Here is a 22,325-nt window from a genome sequence, read left to right as displayed (position 1 = left end):
AGAGAACTTTCCATGTCTGCCTTGCTGCCTAAGAACCCAACTGGATGAGATGACCCACCCACGGCTGGGCCACAGGACAACCCAGTCTATTCACTCACTACTCTGGAGGAGGTAGGAATCACCACTTGGGCAAAGCCAGGCTTGGTGGGATAAATTACAAATTATTCCTAAGTAACTTCTTTCCCCAAATCGCCTTGTAATTCTTACCTAGAACCTTCTCTTTTGCCCCCTGACTGGTTCCTTAATATTCTTATCTTTGCCATAATGGTTCTGAGGAAAGCCCCTTTTGACTAAGCATGACACTTTCCCCTGCATGTTACCTGGATTATCTGTTTCCCCCTACCCTCTGATTTAGGTACTATTATTAATCTCATATGTGAGCAAACCGAGGATTGAGGAATTTCAGCTGAGTAACATTCAATTTGAGTTATACTCAATGTTGTAAGTGAAGTAGGATTTGGACCTTGGCAGTCTGAGCCCTTGACCTTCAACATCAATTTCACCTTCATCATCACCCCTGCCACCATCACCAAGAGGAACTTCTCTGTTGCGGTGTGATTCTGAACATTGTACATTTTAGATAAACAGCCATGAAATCTGCTCTCTGGGAAGGCAAACATCATTCCCAGTTTGGACACGGACACAGAAATGAAGATCAAAGCCTCCAACCATAGAGCAAGTCTGTGGCAATGCCAGGCTTGGCTGTTTTTGACTCACGCTATCATTTCTGCTCACTCAAGAGGCTGCCCCTGCCCAGGGAGCCCCAGTGGTGGGGCCACACGACACTGATTGGCCAGCCTGGCCTTTCTGAACTTCTCTCCCCACTTCAGGGAAAGGGGGAAAAAGAGCTTTTGTGTGCATTGCAGTGGTACAGAATGCTCAAAGACAGTTCTGCATACAAAAGTGCATTGTCAGAGTAATTCCTCCAGCAGAAAATAAGGCAGGGGAATCCAATTAGCAGGACAGTATTTAAAATTACTGGGCAAATTCTCTCTGCAGCCACGTTCCTCCCCACTTGAGGTGCAATCTCATAAGTAACCCCTGAAACTGAAAACTCAATTTGATAGCTTTAACCAGCCATGACATGCTCTCATTCTACTTACATTTCTCTTTAATCACTTTGTGAACAAGTGGGACCCAAGCAGCCCCCTTCCAAGAAAACTAACAGGCTGGGGAGAAATTGGACTCAGAAAAGGTGTCAAATTCCTAAACGGAATCTGGTTCCCGGCATTGGAGGAGGAGTTTAATAAGGATATCAAGAAGAGGAAATGCAGATGAGGACACTACAAGTGGGCTCCATGGGGAGTCATAAAGGGTTCATTCATAAAAAGTTATGCATCCATTATGCCCCGGTTTTCACACACTGCCCTGGGAAAATATGCAACACACAGTTTTCCGAGCAAGATGCATACTTTCACAATCCGCCCTAATCCGCTCTCCCTCCTGCCAAAGGGGCATTGACCTGCCTCCTCCCAGCAGATTTCATGGCACTGACCCCTCCCAGGGACCAGCTCGGCCCACACAATGCACTTGTTCCAAACACAAAAGTGCACTAACAGCTGCATTTGGAAACATCAGAGCAGGCCAAATAGTTGGCAAAGGAGAATTCCCGCAAACGAAGAATGATGGTTACAGGCACCGGGCCATGCCTTGGCTGTGGCGCACGTGCACGCACACACACACACACACACACACACACACACATGCGCGCGCGCGCGCACACACACACACACACTGTAAAAGCGTGTAAAATATGAGCCCCCCTCAACCCAAACAAAACAAACCATCACTGACAACAAAGAATGGCAAAAGCCCAATCTAATCAATGAATGTGTAGCAGGATCTGTAGTGAGAAAATTCTTGTTTCAAGTTTAAGAAAAGGGAATCACTGGAAATGTGTCTGCGAGTGCCCACTCTCAGGAGCGTGTCTCAGGCCTCTCTAGGGAACTTCAGTAACCGAGAGCTTCCTCTGAGTCTACTGCATTCCTGGTGGAGTTTAGGGTTGCCAGATTTCACAAACAAAAATACAGGAAGGCCAGTTAAATTTGAATTTCAGATCAACAATGAATCATGCATTTTATCTGACAGTCCTATGGGGATACCCTTCTCAGATTCAGCAGTCCCTACTCCCCATGACCAGGGCATCTGAGTTCTGGTCTGATCTCAGCCACTAGCCAGCTGTGTGGACTTAGTGAGTTGGTCCACACTCGCAAAGCACGTGCTTTCCTGGTTCAGGTGTGGGATAAGGGGCTGCAAGATCTCTGCCAGGTTGAGGGGTCTGTAATTCCATGCTGTCATTGAAAATTCTCCCACAGCCCCTTTAATTATCTTAATTATAAAATTCTACCTGAATGCATTCTTGTAAAAGATGCAGAATAATCTGGAAGTATACAAACCAAACCATTTCCGTGCTTCCTTTCTCAAAGGTAACCACCGTCCTCCTTGAAGTCCCCTCTCTATGAATGTGGTACTAAGCAAGTACCCAGGCACATACACCGGCACGTACATTTCCAGGGAAGCAGGAGCATTTCCTGACCCAACACATGGGGATTCTGACTCAGTAGTCTCCTAGGGACCTGCATTCATAGACATCTGCCCAGCAGAGGCTGGCGTTCTGCCAGGTTCGGAACCTCAGCTACCCACAATGCCCTACTCCGTCTTTTGGCCACCCTGGATCAGAGCTACCTGTAAAGCCACGCCTCCTTCTGGCTGCTGGCGCCCCCGTGTCTGCTCATATTAGAGAGGAAGCAGGAATGCAGAGCAGGCAGCCTCCACCCTGCCATCTGGTGACAAGACCCATTTGTCCTACATTTGTACTTGCTGCTGTCCGTGCTTGGCTTGCCTACCTAGACTGCATACTACCCGACCGATGCCTGCTAATGGGAGTAACTGAATCCCCCTACTCAGAGCCAGCACAGGTGGACACAAATTCCTATCTGTACCTCTAGAAATTTAAACTCATAGTCCTCTGGATAGAATGAGTGCGTGTGCTATTCCCAGTGAAAGCTGACCCGGCTGAGACCCTGTGGTCATACAGAGCCTAGTATCTGCCAGGCCCCCTCGGGTCCAGTCAGACCCTCTGCCCCCGTCTCTTCTGACCTACCCAGAATCTGGTGGGAAGTCGGGCTCGGTCTGGCCCTTTAACTCTCCAGCTTAGCTCTCCCCCATTCCTCCTATTTCCATCTCTAGTCTGCTGTCCCAACAGCAGCTCACTCCCAGGCCAGCCATTCACAGCATAACCAGGGTGCCCATGTGAGGATATGCCAGGGACAAAGATCTCACTGAGGGCTTAGCCATGGCAACACGGAAGCCTACCCTACGACTGTTCTAAAAATGAGAACAGCCTACTGTCAGCCCAAACCCTTCCATCTGGCGCCTTGTAAATCTGCTTCAATCTCTGGCTCCACCATGGCTGTCATTCCTGAGCGGGATGAGTCCTGATGTCCATGCCCAAGGCTCTCTATACATTCATCGTTTTGGGTCATCCATCGGACACTGCTCTTCTGTAACCAGTCCTGAATGAACTGACCTTTCTTCTTATGTCACCTGCCCACTGCCTCCCACTGAAAGGTCTAAGCTGCCTTTTCACATATGAGTTCCCAGAACGTATACATGCTTATTGTAGAACAATTAGAAAATATAGCTAAACCAGGAACACAGAATAAGTTTTTAAAAATATACTCCATCATCCTGAAATAATCACTGTGTTATTTATTTATACCTATAATTCTACTTGATGCTTACAAAATGGCTTCTTCCAGTTGAATCCAACCTGCAGATGTTTTAAGTAATTTTGTTTTGAATAATCTGGGTCAGGATATTCACTGTTCACTTTGCCACACTCCCCACCACCCCCTATTTTATTATACCAACCCCATCTTTCTCAAGGGTGCCTTACTTCCAAGGGCATCTGAGTTTGCAAAGCCTGCAAAATATACTTATGAATGTATTTTTATGAAAATGGAATCCAACAACATGTTCCAGTTGGGAACACCTTTTCGTGAAACAATGCACAGCAAACACCTTTCTGTATCAATAAGTAGTCACCTCTGACTTTATTTTTAGTGGCTGGATAGTTTTCCACTGGGAAGATGTGTCACCATTTCTTCAGCTAACCCCTACGGTGGACACTTAAATTGTTTTCCTTTTTTCCTGCTCCAGCAAACACCCCCGTCGCTAGGACTTTACGCACTTCCTTAATTGGTTCTTTGGGATAAATTCCAAGAAGTAGAATTGCCAGGTTGAAGGACAGTCTCAGTCTTAAAAGCTTTTAACATGTGCTGCCAAATGGAGTGTTCAGAGTTTTACAACGACACGGACTCTTGAGAGCTTCCTGTGACTGCTGTCAGGACGGGCCCCTCCACACATTAACAGCGTCACACAGAAGAGCTGATCACCCCTCTCCCAAGGCTTTCTAAAGTCAACTCACCCAAGAGGGGGGCTTTTCTCCAGTAACCATCCCGGACCTCCACATAGTCATACCAGCACAGGCGGCTTTTAAACAAATCCATGGAGGTGAAGGTTAGGACGATCTGTAAAGAGTTACCGGAAAAGTGAGTTTTGGCCATGGAGTCTGCAGAGTTTGGAAGATACATCTTGCCTGCCAGTGTTCTCACATTACCCGTTAGCATACAGAGCTCTGAGACCACAATGGGAGTGTCCTCGCAAAGACACACTCACAGGAAACCTCGTGACATTAAATAATAAACCTTAAGCAAGACGGGGAGTAAACAGAGGAGATGGGTCCTCTGGTTCTGTCTGGGGAATAACTTGAGCTTTTGAAGTCACTAGGTGGTTTATAGAAAACAGGATGCATTAAAAAGATGGGCCAGAATGCCTTGAGACTGGGGATTTAGAAGGAGGTAAGGGGTCAGTGAAGTTCAGAGATACGAAAAGATCTTATAACACCATCAATCATTCCAAAGGGCCTGGGGTTAGCCTGAGTGCATCTATCTGAGCACCACTGTGAGCAATGTCCCCTTGGCCACGACCTCACTCTCCAATAGCCTTCCATTAGTCCATTCATTCATTCATTCACTCATTCATTCGTTCATTCATTCATCTCACCATTGTTAGTTGACCACCTAACTATGTGCCTGTCTGTGTTGGCCAATTGAGATAGATCAGCAAGACAGGGTTCTTGCCTTTAGGGAGCTCAGAGTGCAGATGTGCCAGGCCAATTAGAGCAGTCTTGAAAAAATGCTGAAAAGAGACGGATGGACAGGGAATTCTGTAGCCCCAAGGAGGGAGACATAAATGCTGCCTGGTGATGCTGGAGAAAGCTTCTCAGAAGAGGTGGCATTTAACCTAAGGAGTATAGGGGCCCAGTGGACAGACACAGGACAAAAGGGTGTTTTGGCGAGAGGGACGGACATGCATAAAGGCAAGGAGATGTCTGGGGAACGGTGGTGTATAGCTGAGCAGGTTGTGGTGTGTGTGTCTGGAATGAAGAGGCAGGGGGGTGAGGAGGAGTGAAGGCTGGGGGGCTGGCGCTGCAGATGGACTAGGAAGGGGGGCTCAGCTCTTCTTGGACATGCCAAGCCCACTCAGTGGGAGCCCCTGTCCATAAACAGTGGAGGAGGCTGGGTGGCCCTGTGGACTTGGCACACTGCTGCTGTTCCCACAAACCTGGCACCCTTCCAGTCTGGGGCGTCCCCGGCAGACGGCCCAGAGCAGAGCTCAGTCGTGCCCCCCTTCACCTCCATCAGGCCCTGCCATATAGGGTGCCCACACCACATTTGCTGTGCTCAGCATGTCCCTGCCCCATCATTTCTCAGCTCTTTTCGTTCACTGGGGCCCCTGCCCTGGCCACTGCAGCCTGACCCTGTGCCTTATCCCATTTGGGGCCCTCATCCTTAGCCAGTTCATCTCTCTCCCCCATCCACTGGCCACGCTCTCTTATATGCAGACAGCCCCAGGTCCCTCTGTCTCTGAGCAAACCCCTCGGCTGGAGGGCGGCAGGTCAAAGGTCCCGGTGCCCTCCCAGTCACATTGAAAGGAGTCCATGTTCCAAGGTTCTCCACAGCCCCTCTGCTGTGAACCTCCTCTCTCTGGGCTTCCCCATGCCTGTCCTCTCCCCGCTGATCCTGGCCTCCCCGCTCCCCAGGGACGGTGAGGGCACCTCAAAACAGCATCTCCCTCCCAGCTTCCCTGTCCACAGGTGACGCCAGTCAGCCGGGTGCAACGCTTTGCTCTTATCTCTCCTTTGCCCTATTGTTTACCCCTATGCTGACAGACTCCCTCCCCTTAACTTGTCTGTGTCCCCTGCTGGAAGCCAGTCTCCCTGCCCCTTCAACAACCCTGCCTGCATTGTACCTGCGGAGAGGATTCCTGAACTCCTCCCCTCCATGCCCTGGGCCACTCTTCACACTAGGGCTTCTAGATCAGTTCTGCACTTGCATCTCATGTTTATTGAACCTCTCCTGTGCCCAGAAAACTTCCGTAGCTACCCATGCCCCCATCTCATAAATTAAACTCTCTGCTTACCTTCCAGAGGCCCCAGCATCCATCCTATGTGACCTTATTTCCCAGTGTGCCCTCCCGCATCCATGCTAATGGAACCTTCCCCAGGCCCAGCTCAAGGGCCCTCTGCCTCCTCCCTGAGTCCCTCTCTGACTGCCTAAATAGACATGGCCTTTCCCTCCTTGGGACCCCCTCCTCTCCCTTTCAGAGTGACTGCACAGTGGACATTTGTAGAGTCAGGCAGGTCTGGACACCTCAGCTCTATCACTCAGTGGCTCTGGGATCTTGGGAAAACACTTGCCTGCTTTGATCTTTAGTTTCCTTATCTGCGAAACAACATGCACACCCTTGGGGTATTGAGGGGACTGCATGAGAAACTGTATTGAGTGTATGATGCTAGGTCTGACACATAATAGGCCCTCCATAAAAGCACTTTAAGAAATCAAGCCTCACTGAGTGTACACGTAGTGCACCACAAACCAGACACACTAAGTGCCTTCACAGGCTGCCTGTCTCAAATTGCCTTGCGAGTTTCCCCCCCACCCTTCCTTCGGGTCAATCCTGCCCAATGTTCGGGTCTCAGGACAAGTAGTACTTTTTTCCAGAAAGCTCTCTGATCTCCTATGAAATGAAGAGGCAGTACCAGAAAATAACAGGCCAGCTCACCTCCTGTGTTGTACAGTGTGTGTGTGTGTGTGTGTGTGTGTGTGTGTGTGTGATATCACTCTTCTTTCAAACTGGACCAGTGGTTCTTAACCCTGCTTATGGGTTCGTACCACCTCAGAAGTTTAAAAAATAATAGGGGCCAAGAAAATGCCCCTTCTTCAATTAAATCAGACTCCCTAGAGTTAAGGAGTGACCGTAACTAAACTCGAAGTCTCCTGAAGACAAGAACTGTAAATTAGATTTCTTTTGCATCTCCCACAGAGTTCACATTCAGGTAGAGGGCTCCGGAATATTTACTCGCTGGTTGCAATATAATTCATTTAGCTTTTTAAATTTTTTTAAAAAGAAAATGTTATTACAACTTCTTTGCTCACACATTCATGAGCAAAATGAATGGGATAATTATTCAGGTTAATTACTTTAAATACGTTAGGGAATCATAAAGGCCATAGGGGAAGAGGTGATAAACAAGAGGTGATACTTGAATCGATCAAGTTTGCTAATTACTAGCAGCTCTGGGGAAGGGTGGGCAAAGCAGAAATGGAAATAATTGGTACAGGAATTTCAATGAGATATATTCTCTGTGCCCCCCAGTTAGCAGTAATAATTAAGGCTTGATGAGTCTTATGTTGTTCAAACATATCACATAGCCTCTGCTATTTAGGGAAATTCAACAGTTTGGGGCTTTCTGGATCACTTCCCTCCCCTCCCTGTCATGAATGCCTCTGGCTGGCATAGGGACAGAACATGCACCTAAGGAAGACAAGTCTGCAGTCTCTCAGGCTCAAGATGACAACCACACTGTCATAAATGCTTAGAGCTAGAGGAAGAGTCGTGCATGTGGGTACTATAAGTGAACACATACACACGTGAGAATGTGTGTGTGGATGCATGTTCAAATGCCTATTAGCCTGACCCCTTTGTGGGTATCGGATGATGGCCAAGCATCCAGCTTCTCACCTGGGTTCAAATCCCAACTTTGCCACAAACTGAGTAGCCTTAGGCAAGCTCATTTCCTTACCTGAATAACTAATGTGGGAATAGCAGCTATCATGTGAAGTTGTAAGGATTAAAAGATAATCCATATAATATGCTAAGAATAGAATCCAGACCATAGAAAATATTTAAATGGACACTTTTTAAAGTTATGAATTAGGAATACCTGAAGATTGACTACAGGTACCTGAAAATCCATCACCCCGCAGCACAGCTACAGGTTTCTCACTTGGCCACCCATCCATTCATGTGCCCATATTCAACAAATACTTTTGTGTGGCTATGTACCAGAGGCTGTGTTGGGTGGCTGGAGACCTATGGGTGAACAGTCACTGTCCTCAATGAATTCAGGGTCTAGAAGGCACACAGCCCAATAAACCAGCAGTCATGATATTGTGGAATAAGCTATGGCAGGTATGACTGTAGGGAGCTAGAAACAAAGGATAGAGGGGGCATCTCAAAGGCAGCTGCATCTAGTCTGAGACAATCTGAAAAATCCTAGGATTTGTAGGGAGGTGTAGTGAAATGCGCGCACGCACACACACACACACACACACACACACACGTTTCAGGAATGCAGAAGCCCCCGTTTCCAGTTCTATTTTATTCTGAGAATTTGGGCAATTTTTAAAAAATGTCTGAGCCTTGGGGCAGCTGAGTGGCTCAGTCAGTGGAAAGTCTGACCCTTGATTTCAGCTCAGGTCATGATCTCACGGTCATGAGATCAAATTCCATGCTGGGCATGGAGCCTGCTTAAGATTCTCTCTCTCCCACTCTGTCCCTCCCCGACTCATGCTCTCTCTCTCTTTAAACAGGAAAAATGTCTGAGCCTCAAATTCCCTATCCACATAATGGATATCAGGAGACATGTCTGCGGTAGGGCTGAGAACATACCACCCTTGGACCAGGATGAAAGAAGCCCCTGCCCTGACTCAGCTCTAGAGAGAATCTAGACGGAATGGTGGACTCTCCCGACCCAAAGGCTTGTGCTCACTCAGAGCTTGCATAGCTCCTAGACCTCACTCCAGGTGCCCGGATCCTGGAGTCCCCTGCCCAAGTAGCCTGAGCCCACTTCCAGAGCATGCAGACATCTCTGCCCTGAATCCACCCTCCCAAGGGTCGACAGCATCCCTACCCAGTCCACTTCTGCTGGGGGGGTGGGGGGCAGCCAGGGAATAGCTGTGTGTAAGGCAGGAGTGCGAAGTGTTCTGGAGCATGGGCTGGAGTGGCACCATGGCTGCTCCTGAGATGGGCTGAGAAGAGAAGCGGGGACCAGCTGTGGGTTGAGGGCTGGCTCACCCCATATTGCTACCTTCCAGAGGAGCATCCTGAGGTGTCCAGGATCCTACACTGGATCCTCGCCTCCCAAGGCATTGTGATGGTGCACGTATCAGGGGAGAAGGGCATGGTCTACTTTGGTTTACAAACTGAGCTTGATTTATAACCCATGTGGACACTTAGCTTATAGGTCTCCATTTGTATGGGCGATCCTGGTTGAAAGAAAAAAAATCATCAAGAAATAAATCATTAAGAAATAAGGAACTAAAGGGTGTTAAGCAAGCTAGCACACAGTGGGTGCTCACAACAGCTGCCATTACGCTGATTAATAACAGTGCCCTCCCCCACACCTCACACAGCTTGAAGAAAGCGATGTCATTTCCTGAGGTGGTTTCACACCTACCTTTTCCCCTGGAGTGACTGATACCCTCCAGACACAGTGGGAATAAGAAGGGTAGCCATTTGGGAAACCAGGTGCGGAAAAGTTTCCTGTGGTGTCCTGCAGGGTCTCCCCACATGCTGCGCAAGCAAAACAACAACCGTGATTCCGGCACACCCACTGCCCCCCTCAGCAGCTCCCTGCGCCAGGCTGCTGAGCAAACTCAGCCCTTGACCAGCCAAAGCCCTTGCTCAGAATGCACTGGCAAGAAACCGATCAGGCAGATCGACAATTTTTTCCTGGCTAATAAAGTGAAAATAGCATCTGGGCACAAAAATGTAATACCCAGGCGTTTCTTCTGAGGCTCCCAGGATACGGCAGGCAAAGGCAAGTCTCCCAGCCTTGCTGGGCCTTAGTTTTCTTATCTGTAAAGTGGGCGGGACCTGCCTGGAGGGTTAATGAAATGGATCAGCTCAGTGCTTGGCACATAGTGAGTGCTCCACACGTAGCAGCCATTATATTATGACTAATAAGGACGCCTGGGCGGCTCAGTCAGTTAAGCATCCGACTTCCACTCAGGTCATGATCTCACAGTTCGTGAGGTCAAGCCCCATGTCAGGCTGTGTGCTGACAGCTCAGAGCCTCGAGCCTGCTTTGGATTCTGTGTCTCCCTCTCTTTCTGCCCCTCTCCTGCTCCTGCTCTCTCTCTCTCAAAAACAAATAATAAACATTAAAAATAGAAAGAGAGAGATCACGAGTGGGAGAAGAGCAGAGAGAGAGAGGGAGACACAGAATCCAAAGCAGGCTCGAGGCTCTGAGCTGTCAGCACACAGCCTGACATGGGGCTTGACCTCACGAACTGTGAGATCATGACCTGAGCTGAAGTCAGACGCTTAACCGAGTGAGCCACCCAGGTGCCCCTAAAAATAATTTTTTTAAGTACAAATAGGTGAAGTGACAAGAAAAACACTCTGAAACACATTTCAGCTATTAGTTTGAATCTTGCCTCTTCTTTTTCTGCTACCAATTTCTGAATAAGCTACCAAATAGTCAAGAAAACAGAAAAATGACCAGAGGTATGGGAAGCTGGGCTACTCTACAGTAGACCATTCTGCCCTTGAACATTGGAGGGCTGTCTGGTCATAAGTCTAGAACCTAGTTCTTATGTACGTGAAAAGTATTTTCTCTGATTTGTCCTTTAAAAAAAAGTACCTGTATGAGTAAGCTTGGGACCTATGGGTTCCTTACCTCCTGCCCCCTCCTGATCCCGAATCCAAACCCCTCATCCTAGAGGGTCACTCCCAAAGTGTGGGAAACAAGCATCTTTATGCATCTCTTCCTACATGCAATTCAACTTCCACTCGGCAACTACCTCCGTTTTCAGTTACTACTTGAAATTACTGGAAGCTGCAGTTTTGGAGCCGTAGGAAGGAATAGCTGGAGAGTGGCCCGTCATCAGCCTCAGGAAATCCTGGATATTGGGGCTTCGATATCGGGTTACTGAACAACTGCCGGGCATCATGAAGATTATGCCTGGCAGTCTGCACCCCCAAGGGCTCCATGGAAATCATCTTAGAATAATCATCGACATTCTGCAAGAATAGATACATTACTATATGGCTCCATGGTATTCACCAGCTGCCTCCAATCCTTTTGGGAAGCAAGAGGCATATATATTATACTAAATAAATACTATGGCATTTCCCAGGGAATGCTATAAGGTTTCTCGTTCAATTCAGCAAGGTTATATGATATGTGTGTCCTGCATTTCAGCCCTAACACACCCCCAGATGACTAATAGCTGGATGGACATATTTCTTAGTGTTTTGTGATGGACCAAACCCCATCCAGCCCTTTGCGTGCCCTGTGATCCCGCTTAGTCGGGCAATGTGATAGCCTAGATTTTCTAAGATGGCCCTATGTCAAATATTCTGTCCCATGATCAAACTGTGTCTGGTCTGGGACGTTGAAAATGTTATTGGGCCTGTTAGCTGCTCTACTGGGGTGCCTGGGTGGCTCAGTCGGTTGAGCATCATTCGGCTCAGGTCATGATCTCACGGTTTGTGAGTTCGAGGCCCTCGTCGGGCTCTGTGCTGACAAACAGCTCAGAGCCTGGAGGCTGCTTCAGATTCTCTATTTCCCTCTCTCTTTCTGCCCCTCCCCTGCTCATGCTCTGCCTCTCAAAAATAAATAAATGTTAAAAAAAAATTAAAAAAAAAATTAGCTCCTCTAACTAATGTTTGCCCTGAAGCTCAGCAATTTAAAGGGGTCAATCTGAGCTCACTTCTAGGGCAGCAGGTTGGGGGTGGGGTGGTGGTGATACTGAACCAAGGAAATGGAAGGCAAAGAGGGCAAATACAAGAGGAGGAAACTTGTGGGTGGGCAGAGATACAGACACCTCCTCAGACCCCGGTGTACTGTCCAGTCTGTGATAGCAGATTTCTAGCCAATGACCAGCACCCTAGACGGCCAGGAAAACCCCAAGACCAGTAACATCACCTCATTTCCATCACTGAGGATTTGGGTAGCTGACTCCCACCCTTCTGAAAACACTCTCCTTCATTCACTGTCTTCCTGCAAAAGCCTTGGTTTTTGTTTTGCCAAACCTATATCCCCTATTTCCATAGGAAAGAGAGGAGATTTGTAGTTACGGGGTACACAGTGCTTTGGGCCCCCATTCACTGTTGTTGCACTATGCCTTCTTCCTCTTTGGAATATCAGGCCTTTGCCAGAGAATTCTGAAGATACCCACAATTTAAACCGTGAGCTCCAAGATCTATTATCCGTGCCACTACTGGCAATCACCTCCCCATGCGGGCCTCGTACACGGTCTAAAACTTCCATACAACAGCATACCAGAAAGTAGAGCAGCCTCTCCAGGTTCTCCAGGCTGTTTTTCCAAGCCGGGGGGACTGTTGGCAAAGGGTGGCTGAGTCATGCTCTGTGGGTGCTACAGAAGCCCGGGGACTCCCCAGGATTCGGTTACCTGGGCATTTGTACAGCTTCCTGGCTTGCGCTATGTCTCCCTGACTGAGCCGCACGCGCTGACCAATGGTTGGCCTGACGCCATTGTCGTCTCGACGGGGGAGGATGGTGTCTAAGAAAACTCCTCTACAGGAAGAAAAGAGAGAGAGAAAGGAGAAAGAAAAGTCAAGGCTGTCTGGCTGGCCACGCTGACACTTACAGTCTTCATTTCCTTGCCCATAAGCCCATTGACACCCCAGCCCCTAGATGGCCTCTCTGGAGGCTGGTATGACTGAAAAGCTTGCTTTACTTGTCCTGGCATTTGGGCGTTCCATTTCATGAGCTGCTTACTCACTTTCCAATGGGAAAATGACTCTGCCAGGTTTGCCAGTCTGCCCTAGTCCACTGGTTTAGGGACTTCCTTACTGACGTGTACTGCGCATTTCCACAAAGCCCCTGGCAGGTCCAGGCCCTGGGACCACCACATCCTACAACTTCAGGAAGTACCACTCAGAGAGACTGAGGTGTGAGTGGTGCCCCCTGGAGTTGTGCAACAGGCACTACTGAGTGCCTCCACCCCACTTGGAGCTTGAGCAACACGGAACTTCTGCTGGCCCCAAACATGCCCTTACACAGGCTGTCCTCTGCTGAGGCTGCCCACTGCCCTTCTTCTCCACTAGCAAACTCCTGTTCATGCGCCAAAACCCCATCAGATGCCTTTCCCTCTTAAAATCTTCTGGACCCCTTTCTACCCCTCCTTTCCTGAGTTGTTCATTCCCTCCTCTGGGCTACCTCTCAGCCTTATTTGTCTAGTCTCTTCTTATCATACTGTATTGTCTTTTTTGAAGGGTGAAGGCATTTGTCGTCTCTGCTAAATAGTAAGCTCCTTAAGCAGAGAGACTGAGACCTTCATCCTTATGCCCTCAGGGTCTGGAGCACAACAGGTCAAGAAATACTTTTTGAGTTAAATTATGTAACCAAGGTAGGGCAGTGTCCTCAACAAATTTTGCGGAAGTAATTTACACCCAAAGGACATGCGAAAATGCACATTACCTAGTTATTAGCTGCACTGTTCCTTCTCTCTCTCTCTAAAATACTTCCTTTCCCCTAAATCCTGCACTACCTAGGAAAAAATACATTATTCCTATTTCTTGCTGGTTACATGTTGTATTATCTTTCTGGTTTTGCATATATGTTTTCTAAATCAGACTTCAAGCTCACTTTCATTCCAACATAAGCAAGCAAGAGCCTAGATCATCTGCCGACTTCCTTTTAAGCATCCCTATTCCCAACCTTTAACCAGTTGGCTTGTCTTTTGATTTCCCATCTCCTTATCTCTGGGTCCAGAGCCTTCTAGAGAAACTTCAGGAGAATCCTTGTTTTCCCTCACTGACTTCGCCAAGTTTTAAACCACAGGTAATGACTCTACATAAAATTCTAAATCCAATCACCTACTAAATCTAAAAAGGGGCATTTCTACCCTAACATAAAATGGGTCCATTGGTAATTATTTTCTTGATTCCCCTGAGGAAAGAAATTTTGCTGTGCAAAATGCAAAGCTCACCACCACCATCTCTTAGCAACCCAGGCTGAAGACCACAGCATATAGGTGACTCTGCCAATGGTATGCCATGTGGAGAATGTGTGCTCTCACTAAGCGTTCACAGGACCTACTATGTGCCAGGCCCAGGCCTGAGCACTTTACATGCACCATCTCATTTAGTCCTTGTAACACCTTAGGCCAGTGCCAGTCTTATTTGGGTTTCCTCCCCACAGGTGAGCTTAAGTGACTCTCCCAGAGTACAGAGCTAGTAATGGAGAGCCAGCCCTGGACCCCAGGCAGACCTGGAGCCCATCTCCGCATCCTCCTCCTTCTGGCCAGTGTTCCCATTGCCCAAGAAACAACAGGCTTTAATGTATGCTAGATCAATGATAGAGTTAGGAACGTGGGAGGCTTTAAAAACTGAAACAGCGAGAGCAACGTCAGCTCACACAAGGACAGCTCTTTGGGGCTGGGACTCCCTCCTTGACATGTCCCTGAGCTGCCAGCAGGGTGGCAGGCTCTGGAAGATATTTACTACAAGAGGCGTCCCCCACATGAACTGCTGCAGTGACATCCCCCTTTCATGTAGGACCACTCTTAGCATTGACATTCTGCTAAACGAAGAAAGGGTTTGGCAAATGTTCTAGGGAATAAAGCTGTCAGCTCTGAGCTATCCAAACAAAGACGCGCCTGTACCACAGATCTGTCTCTCCAGCTCCTGGACCCTTGCCCAACGAAACCTCCAAACACATCACTCTCCACAGCCCAGGTCCAACCAAGGGGGAGAGGGAGGGACTGCAATAAACCAGAAAATAAAGTTGGAAGAAGTCACATCAATTGTAAAGACACAAGAAGCCTGGGTTTCCCATCGGCAGGAAGACTAGTTGTCTCCAGATGAGCAAATGCTCTATAGGTCATTGTCTGCTCTTTTACAGACTCAAAGACAATGCATGGCTGGCTCCAGGGGATATGCGGTTGGGAGTAAGGACATGGGTTTAGGATTGGGAAACTTGACAAAAGGTGGACCAGGAAAGACCGTTAGTAAGGATGCCACTGATAAATGTCCCACTGAACAAAGTAGTTTCCTGAAAATCCATGCAGAAAATTGGCAGAAAAGACGATGAAGGGATCCACTTGCCACAAAATCGTTCTGCTAAAATCATTCTGAGCTCTGGGGGAGGGGTGAGAAGGTAGCTGTGGCAGATGGTTAAAATAATGAAGTGCACCTCCTAATGTCCATAGCCTTTGCCTTGTACCTTGCCCTGGCCAATGGAATGTGACAGAAGTGATGTCCTGAAAGTTCTAGAGCCTGGCTCTTAGGAGTCTTGCAGCCTCCTGTCCTGTAGGAGCTCTGAGTTTCAATGTGAGGAGCCCGGTCCAGCCAGCCAGAAGTTGAAAAGGCCAGGGAGGAGAACCCAGGGATCCTAGGGCACAGGCAGCACAATGGCCAGACATGGCACTGGCCATCCTGGACTTCCCAGCCTAGTCACTTTGTCAAATGACTACCGCTGTGGGAATGATCCCAGGCAAAATCAGAGAAGAATGGGCCAGAATAATCCACAATGTCACAAAAAATAAATTGCTGTTGTAAGCCATTACACTTGGGGATACACTCTTCTGGAGTAATAAATGATCATCATGGTAGCAGTAGGAGAAGTCTGCCTCCCTTCCAAACTTTCGTGGGAGCTGCTGGACTCCTACCTGGCCGCCTATCCCACCTATGTGCTGCCCCTCGCCAATCTTCCTCTGAGGGCTTCTGGGTACTCTTGATGGGGAATTATCATTTCATGGGTTTGGTCCATGGGCTTCCACCGGTCAGTGCTGATAAATTGCTCCACATTGACAACAGTGTCATTAATGGTTATCTCTTTGAGGGGAGAAAGGGATGGCATTATAAGCTAGAGATCGCAGAAAAAAAAAGAGATTTATTTTTCTTAAAAGAAAAACAAGAAAAGAAATGCTGGTCCCAGAAGACACTCTGCATTCTTGCCTTGGCCTCTGGTTTCAGAGCTTTTCCTAGTAACTGGCACATGGCAGGCACCAATTAGGCAGTCCATTTCCCACAGCCCATTGGAAGTAATAGAGCCCAAACCCCCTGCACAGGAGATGCCTGTGACCACCACATCTGTGGGTATGCGACAGAAATGCAATGATGATAATGGAAATTTCTTCTCTCACCTCATCCCTAGCACTGCAGATCTCCCCGTCTCTTTTGATCACCCATTAGTTTTTTCATTTAAGAAATATTTATTGATGAGGTGCATGGGTGGCTCAGGTGGTTAAGCGTTCAACTTCGGCTCAGGTCATGATCTCACGGCTTGTGAGTTCGAGCTCCATGTCGGGCTCTGTGCTGACCGCTCAGAGCCTGGAGCTTGCTTCAGATTCTGTGTCCCTCTCTCATTCTGCCCCTCATCCACTTATGCTCTGTCTCTTTCTCTAAGAATAATTAAACATTTAAAAAACAAAGAAATATTTATTGAACATCTACTCTGTGCCAGACACCATGGTAGGTGCTGGAGACTAGAGAAGAGGATGCCCTCAAAGATCTCAGTCTAGTGAGCAACAGGGGGATATAACAGGTACATAGGATTAGATGAATTTATAATAATAATTAATAGACAAATTATAAAGCAATATGAAGAGTCATGACAAGTATGGAAAACAAGACCCAAACAAAGTACAACCTTCTCACTTTGGCCAACTTGACAGTGATTCTCTACAAAGTCAATACTTTGTCTCTACTTAGCAGCCTGCCACCCCTGGGGCTGATGTCCTGTGACCAGATTTTCCTACACCATTTCCCAAACCCTCAAGGCACCATTTCCCACACCCAAGCATCCCTGCTCTGACCTTTGCATGGTGGGCTCTCATCCTGTCTACCCTCTTGTTTTTTAGACACCCCAATAAACCCCCAGAGTAGGTCCTTCAAAGTCTCCTTTCCCAATGTGGGAGAGGAAGCCTCGAATACCCACATGGCAATGATTGCAAACATATCTGTCAGTGCCTCGCCCATCTGCACAAGATTAAGAAATTACAACAGGAAATGTTTGAGCTGGAAGGGGCTCAAAGAGCATCTAATCCAACCCTCCCATGAGGAAACTGATGCCCAAGGAAGTGGAGATTTGACCCAGCACAAAGGTATCCCTAACTACTGTCTACACCTCCCTCAATAGCACACTGCATGAGAACACGAGGACTGGAACCCAGACTTTGACTCTCAATCCAGTGGTCTCTTTGTTACACGGTGCACCTTGTATCCTCTGACAAGAAGCCAGGAGAAGAGTAATGAAAACAGGGTGGGTCACTCCCATGCCAGTTGTTCAAAGATGCTGATGTTGACAAAACTCCACCCGTTAGGGCTCTGGAGAGACCTGCCGCGGGTGCAGGATGGAGATCACAACTAAATCAGCTGTGTGGCCAGAGGGACAGCACCACCCTCTCCCCACAACTGGGAACACGAGGTGCTGAGGTTTGGAGGGTCTCTCCCACAGCCCTATGACCTCATCAACAGCATGCTTCAAGCAGGCCTACCCAAGAGCCAACGAGCCCGGTACACACTCCCAAGAGCTGTGTGTTTCCTGAAAGAATGGTTTTCTTTGATCTTTATGGACATGGGGGCTCATGAAATGGATTGTTTCCTTCTTTACTATAATTGCTGAGAAGCACAGGGCAGGATTTGCTGCCAGTCTGACAAAATGTACATAACTTTCTGGCCTATATTCTGAATAGGCAATTGATTTCAAGCTCCAGTGCAGCTACCTACTCTTATTTTCCCTTCCTCTATCCTCAAGTTTCCTCATTTACTTGTTTCTTGTCATCTTGTGTATATACTGGAAACCCCATCAAATCTTTTGTTTTTGAGTAATTAAATACATAATTAGAAAGCAAACAAGCTGGTTTTAATAGGAAACTGAGAAAAAAAAAGTGGCAAGAGAGGGACCATTTGCCTTGTATCTCCTTTAACTCAGAGTGGAAACACCCACAAAACTGGGATTAATGGGGGGACATTTCCACATACAAAACACTCATATAGTCTAGAAGCAAGGGCGATATTGGAAATACTTAACACCCAGTCAAGCACAGCAATAACTCATCAAAACAGATCTTGCCGATGCGGGCTGTAAATCACCGGCCAGGCCATACTTGGGTATACCGGCTACCATGGAGCGTGGCAAGCAGGCAGGAAACCTAGATCTTTGTTCTCACTCTGACCCCAGCTACCTGTGTGCCCTCGAGCTGTCTGGAGCCTCATTTTCTTCACCTCTAAAATGAATCCGTGATTTACAACCCTCCCAGCTCTCATACGGTCTAGGTTCCCATAAACCACACCTCTTTAAGAGAACTGGGAAGCACCGCCAGGCTTACATCAAGGACGTGTTGTAGAAGACTCCCCCACCCACTGGAAATCTTACACAGAGCCCCTAAGTTATTATCCTGGCCAACCTCTCGATAATTTCTCCTTTCCAGTTTGCTGCCTGTGACATTAGGGCATGATGGAACACCAGCTTCACAATGGGATTCAATCTTATTAGCGGGAACCTGATTAGATTATATTTCACTGCAGCCCAGAGGCCACTGTATTTCAAGGACAGACAGGCCAACTGTGCTAAGAGCATGCAGAGACCCACTCTCCGCAGACCCCCAGGAGTCCAGCCCGAGCCTGCGGCAGGCACAGTAAAACACAGATGAGGCATAAGCATAGATTCCGACCTTGAGAAGGTGTTCCGGGCGTAGTGCATGATGCTGTCAAAGTCGTAGGTCTCTCCCAGAGAGCTCACTTCCCCAGCTTCCATTTTTAAGAAATTATACTCCTGACCTGTGACACAACACTCTGTTAAGGCCTTTGAAAACCAAGGCAGGTACCTGAAAGGAGGCAGAGAGGGGAGAAGGAGGGCCCATAGCAACTTCTGAGAGCTCTGATAGCCCAAATAACGGGGCTGTGGTCGTTTGCATTGTTTTTAACAGACTGGAAATTTGAAACTTCAAACAGCCCTGTTCTCCCAACCCCACCACCCAATCCCTCCCCGAGTGCCCCTCGAAACTCGTATACTAAGTTTGTAGGCAGGTTCAATGTTAATCTGATTGTTGAAAAAACTTAGAAAAATAATCTCCGACCTTGCTACTAAAGAACAAACGAAAAATCAGAGTTAAGTTCAATTCCAAATAGTTCACAGTTCAGACCCTTGCAAGCATTTTAAGGCAACCATATTATTCAACCAGCTAGTTTCATGTTCAATATAAATTTTTATATAAAATCATTTAAAAGTGGGGTTTTTTGTTTGTTTTTTAGTCTAGATACTGTGTGCCTTGGGGCAGAAAATTTTCCAGGCCAAAATACTACTTTTACATATATTCATGTCCTAATTGTATTTCAGTTTCAAAAGGATGTGTTGCTGAAGTCAGCAAAAGTGATTCTTATAAACGCAACCAGGAGAGAACTCTTTTTTTTGTTTTCTGTTTTTTGTTTCTGGCTTATCAGCCTTGATGCTGCAACAGTTATTCATGTCCACTCTGTTCCTGTTAGGAAATGGAGTTGGATTTCATTGTCCTTTTACAACACGGGAAGACATTTTGTTTCTGCTGTAACCTACAAGTTATGGCAGGCGACCTCCCAGGAAGGACCACAAATGACAGTGGCGGTGCTGGTGACAAATGTCTACACAGTAGGGCTGCTGCCTCCTTACTTAACAAATGAGTATGGGTTGGTTCCCTGAACCCCCTGTCCTGTACTCCTGCCTGACCCGGTGGACGACACCTTCCTGGCCGGTGGCTTCCAAGACTCGATACTGGCTCCTTACCTGGCTGGATGTTTTCTCTGATGATGGTGACATGCTGGTCTCTGTCGGGCCGGGTGTGTTCATGCCAGAACCCAACCACATGGCCCAACTCGTGTGCCACAATGCCAAACTTGTCACAGTTTTTCCCAATGGATATAGCCTGCGGGCCTCCTCCTCGGCGTCCAACATAGGAACAACAGCTGGACAGTTGCAGAAATACCCAGGTCAGCCACTCTCCCCCTTGTGTGTGATTGTGCGTGATTGTGTGTGTGTGCACACACGCACGTGCACACACAGGTTCATCTAAAAGAAACAGACTTTCAGAGCTGAAAGCACACTCATTGTCCAAGCTACCTCCCAATACAGAAATTCCTTCCAAAACCTGTGGTCACAGATCCACTTGAGAACCCAAAGAAGGTAAGGCTTGTCTTCCTGGAATAAAGCCCATACTCTCCTCAGCCTTGCACCCCCAAGTCTCTCCTCAATGATCTCTGATGACGACGAGTCAGCTGAGTTTCTGTAAAGCATGGTATGTACCCTTATCAGAAAAGCCTTAGAAATGACCCCCCTTCTGGGCGTAATTGCTTTTTCAAATAACATTTATTCTTAACATCTTATTATATATTATTCCTAATATAGAAAGGTGTAAAAAAAGAAATAAAAATGGCCCACAACCCCACCACCTCTATGACCCAGCTAACCTCTATCAAACATTTAAAAAAAGGGGTGCCCGGGTGGCTTAGTCGGTTAAGCGTCCGACTTTCGCTTAGGTCATGATCTCGCGGTTTGTGGGTTCGAGCCCTGCGTCGGGCTCTGTGCTGACTGCCAGCTCAGAGCCTGGAGCCTAGTTCAGAGTCTGTGTCTCCCTCTCTCTCTGACCCTCCCCTGCTCACGCTGTCTCTCTCTCTCTCTCTCTCCTAGAAATAAATAAAACATTAAAAAAAATTTTAAAAAAAACATTCAAAAAAATATATGTTCTGGAGCGCTTGGGTGTCTCAGTCAGTTAAGTGTCCGAGTATTGATTTAGACTCAAGTCATGATCTCATGGTTCGTGGGCTCGAGCCCCACGATGGTCTCTATGAGGAGCCTACTTGGGATTCTCTTTCCCTCTCTCTCTGCCCCTACCCAGCTTGTGCACTTACTCTCTCTAAAAAATAAATAAACATTTTTAAAAAGTACATGTTCAAAAGATTCAAGTATTAAGTCTCTAACCCCCCATCTCTAATCTCTTCTCCCAAAGATAACCATTGTTAACAGTTTCTTGGATATTCTTCAGAAAAATTAAATACATATATTTTTATTATAAAATGCACTATGTACATCATCCTTAATTTTTACCTTTTTTCCTCCTTAATGTAGAGATCTTTTTATAACAGCGCATACAGATCTCCTTCATGCTTTTCAAAGCAACATAGTGCTAAATTTTCTTTAATCAGACTCCTATTAATGTACATTAGGGCTGATTCCAATCTTTACTATTTAAACAAAGCCTTATGGGAGAGGAAGACAAAACAAACAACAGCAAGCAAAACAAATAAATGGTTGGAATCTTGTTCATAGCATTGGGATTGAGAGATAAAAGGGTACATGCATTTGAGATCTGATAGATACCATCAAATTGCAATCCCCAAATGTTGGGTCCTCTTATATGCCCACTAATAATATATTTTAAAGCCCTATTTCCATACAGCCTGGCCAACACTGGCTTTACCAAATTCTTGTTCTCAGTTGGAGAGGTGAAAAATGGTATTTCACTGTATTGAGACTGGATAGTTTTCCATATTTTCTGTGACATTTGTACTTTTTTTTTCTTGTGAGCTATGTGATCACATCTTTTCCCCACATGCTTTTGGGCTGTCCATCTTTTATGACTGATATGTAAGAACCCTTTGTGAATTAAGAAAACAAACCTTTTGATTGTCAAATATATTGCAAATAATTTTCTCACTTAGTTTCTCAGTTTGCTTTTTTGTTTATGTATTGTTTTGGCTTTGTTTACACCATATATAATTTTTAAATTTCAATGTACGGAATGTCTTCACTTTCCTACATCCTGCTGGAAAAGACCATCTATCTGCCAAGATTATGAGTAAAATCTACTCTTGCTTCTCTCATAATAAAATAATACAATTTTTAAAATAATTTTTAAGTCTTTCTTTTCATTTCTTTATGTTTCCTTTTAAAAATGTATACACCTTTGATCCAGCTAGAATCATTTTGATGTAAGAAGTGAGGTAGGAATCCAGCTTTATTTTTTTTC

The 22,325-nt window shown here is 46.8% G+C and overlaps 1 protein-coding gene across 1 annotated transcript in view; it reads right to left on the bottom strand.

Annotated features, from left to right (window-relative positions):
* TLL2 (tolloid like 2) overlaps positions 1-22,325 on the bottom strand; it is a 124,009-nt gene that overhangs the window by 27,322 nt on the left and 74,362 nt on the right. Inside the window, exons 8-12 of the mRNA XM_077780354.1 lie at positions 20,087-20,265; positions 18,999-19,104; positions 12,768-12,892; positions 9,806-9,921; positions 4,430-4,532 (exon numbers count right to left, since the gene is read on the bottom strand). Coding sequence (XP_077636480.1) covers positions 4,430-4,532; positions 9,806-9,921; positions 12,768-12,892; positions 18,999-19,104; positions 20,087-20,265 — 629 coding nt within the window. The remainder of the gene's footprint in view (positions 1-4,429; positions 4,533-9,805; positions 9,922-12,767; positions 12,893-18,998; positions 19,105-20,086; positions 20,266-22,325) is intronic.

The sequence above is a fragment of the Crocuta crocuta genome, unplaced genomic scaffold (assembly GCF_008692635.1).
Source record: "Crocuta crocuta isolate KB4526 unplaced genomic scaffold, BGI_CrCroc_1.0 scaffold170, whole genome shotgun sequence".
Classification (NCBI taxonomy): Eukaryota; Metazoa; Chordata; class Mammalia; order Carnivora; family Hyaenidae; genus Crocuta; species Crocuta crocuta.
The sequence above is the reverse complement of the archived record's forward strand: the minus strand, read 5'-3'. Positions and strand labels throughout refer to the sequence as shown.